We start from the raw sequence: 2,737 nt of genomic DNA on the forward strand, positions 1-2,737 counted from the left end.
AATGTACAATAATGTTGATTATCTTCAAGAACAATACACAAGGGCCTGAGAATTAAGAAGTCATAAGCACCACAAAAAAATACACTTTCTCAACTGAAGATTTCTGAATGTTATGAATGGCTGAAAAGGTAGAAATTTCAGGTAAATACCATGAAATAGTAAAACCCCATAACCCTAAGACTTTATGATGGCAGCCTCTGTACTTGCAGTTAAAAGAAACTGGGGACATTGCTATGTTTCATTTCTAAAGTATTCCTTAAAGAGGTGTGCATGAATTGCACTGAATGTATATGTATGTGTATATATATTACTGTTTGGACACTACATTATTCTGTATGTATATGTGAATATATATTACTGTTTAGACACTACATTATTCTGTATGTATATGTGTATATATATTACGGTTTGTACACTACATTATTATGCAAAACTTTTTTTTTCTGTATAACTATCAAATGAAAATCTAACAAAATATAAAAAAGTCTCTACCTATACAAAACCATAACCATATCTTTGTTGACTGTGGACAAACCATTCAAGAACTTTGCTGCCTTGTTTTTCACCTTCTAAATGGTGCATCTGACATTGTTCTTCTTGGGCCCCATCTAATAGCTACCACAGAGAAGTGGATCCTTCTTTGGAATATGCAACATACTCACTCTATAAAACAACCATAGTATCTACTGCATTTCATTTCACAGAACTAGCATATACAGTAAATGCAATTAAAAGCATAGAATTATAAGAAAATAACAAGTTGTATAGCTATAGTATGTTACTGATGAAATGTTTTGAGATTCATCATACTTCTTTTGACCTTGTTTATTTAAAATAAATGTGATGAATAATTGTACTCTCTTATGCTTTCTTAAACCAATTCTTAAGCACCAAGAGCACGGCTTATGAATCCATGTATTTGTTGCTTCATTTACACCAAAGAATTTAAAATGCATTCCTTCTAAGTAACTTATTCACCATTACTGCCAGGTACAAGAACTGTCCAGTGTGTTTTTTTTGTTTTGTTTTTTTTTGTGTGTGAACACAAATTACTCCACAGATGTTCAGTCACTGAGTAGTCAATAAAAATGCCCTATGTGACCTCACCTTATTTCCACATTCCTTGAATTTTCAGGATAAATGTTGCTATTCTAATATCAATACAGTTACTATCATTGACATTAAGATCATCACATTGTTATTATGATACTTAGAGCGAGCGAGAGAGAGAGAGAGAGAGAGAGAGAGAGAGAGAGAGAGAGAGAGAGAGAGAGAGAGAGAGAGAGAGAGAGAGAGAGAGAGAGAGAGAGAGAGAGAGAGAGAGAGAGAGAGAGAGAGAGAGAGAGAGAGAGAGAGAGAGAGAGAGAGAGAGAGAGAGAGAGAGAGAGAGAGAGAGAGAGAGAGAGAGAGAGAGAGAGAGAGAGAGAGAGAGAGAGAGCTATCTAGCTTCGAGCAGGGAACTCGGCATAGTGTAATTAACTACCCCCGCTCTAATTTGGCTTGTTGCCATTAATCTGCAGAACGTAGAGTTTTTATTTATTTTCTTCAACCGGCAGTGATGGGTTAAGAAGACTAATAACTAATTTCTTGGTAACTAAGCTTTTGTCTAGCCCTCTAAAATGTGGGGATGTGACATGTATGTATATGCTATCCCCAGCAGCAGTGGGTTAAAAAGTCACCTGAATATGAATTTGAAATTTTGGGTCATGAAACAACAAATTGGGAAGCCTGTATATGGCACAATGTAAGCAAAATACCTAGGTGAATCAGAAAAAATTAATGTTTTATACCATTCATCAACGGTATATATATATATATATATATATATATATATATATATATATATATATATATATATATATATATATATATATATATATATATAAATTGTCTGTAGCTAAATATGGTCTTATATCCCATCATTCACACCTTTAAAATGTTTGTGATATATGTTTGAGTATAATTAACTTCACACTTTTTGCATATTAGAATTCTTGTCTTAACATTACTTGCTGAGCTGTGGAAGTGAATTATGTATCTACAAATACTGAGAAAGGATAAATTATTAATCTAACTAAACCTTTTGAAGTTACTCAACCAATTATTGCACAGAACTGTAAAGAGATCAAAATCAACTCCATATGGCAAATCTAATCTACTTTAACTTTCATTCTCAACCATTAATCAACATTCTCAAAGGTGCTGTAAGTATCAACAATGCCTCCTTCTTGTTCCAGGATGCTTGAGAGGGCAACGTCACGCCTATTTTTGGTCGACTTCCAGGACAATTTGCTGTATGTGAAATAGGCCTCAATCTCACCCAGTGTCCTTTCCTTGGTTTCTGGGACAACTAAGTAGCAGAGAACCAATCCAACAACACAGACACTACTATACACAAAACAGGTGCCAGCAATCCCAGTCACAGCTTCCAACCTGTCAAGAAATTCTTGTTTCAGCAAAAAGCAGTAAATTGTTTCTCTTGCACATTCTTCTATATAATTTCTACATAAACAAATATCGTACCAAATACAAAACTCCACTCCTTTACTGTCCCCATTACAAAATCAATGGGTCTTACCTGAAATATGTCTTGGTAATGATGAAGGCTAAAAACCAGTTAAGAACAGCAATAATGGCAGAGGCTTTGTCCCTTGCAGCTTGTGGGAACAGTTCTCCTACTAACACCCAGGTGATGGGTCCAACACCAATGGAATATGCGCTCACATAGAAGATAGTT

At 34.7% G+C, this 2,737-nt stretch overlaps 1 protein-coding gene across 7 annotated transcripts in view; it reads right to left on the reverse strand.

Annotated features, from left to right (window-relative positions):
- Positions 1 to 1,330: 1,330 nt before the first annotated feature.
- The window catches only part of LOC125044980 (facilitated trehalose transporter Tret1-2 homolog), a 13,904-nt gene continuing 12,497 nt past the window's right edge, over positions 1,331 to 2,737 (reverse strand). For all 7 annotated transcript variants that reach the window (XM_047641976.1, XM_047641971.1, XM_047641977.1 and 4 more), the window contains 2 exons: positions 2,579 to 2,737; positions 1,331 to 2,433 (listed from right to left, as the gene is read on the reverse strand). The exon at positions 2,579 to 2,737 is cut by the window's right edge and continues 25 nt beyond it. In XM_047641976.1, the coding sequence (XP_047497932.1) occupies positions 2,181 to 2,433; positions 2,579 to 2,737 (412 nt within the window). In that variant the 3' untranslated portion in view covers positions 1,331 to 2,180. The remainder of the gene's footprint in view (positions 2,434 to 2,578) is intronic.

The sequence above is a fragment of the Penaeus chinensis genome, chromosome 36, assembly GCF_019202785.1.
Source record: "Penaeus chinensis breed Huanghai No. 1 chromosome 36, ASM1920278v2, whole genome shotgun sequence".
NCBI classification, from domain to species: Eukaryota; Metazoa; Arthropoda; class Malacostraca; order Decapoda; family Penaeidae; genus Penaeus; species Penaeus chinensis.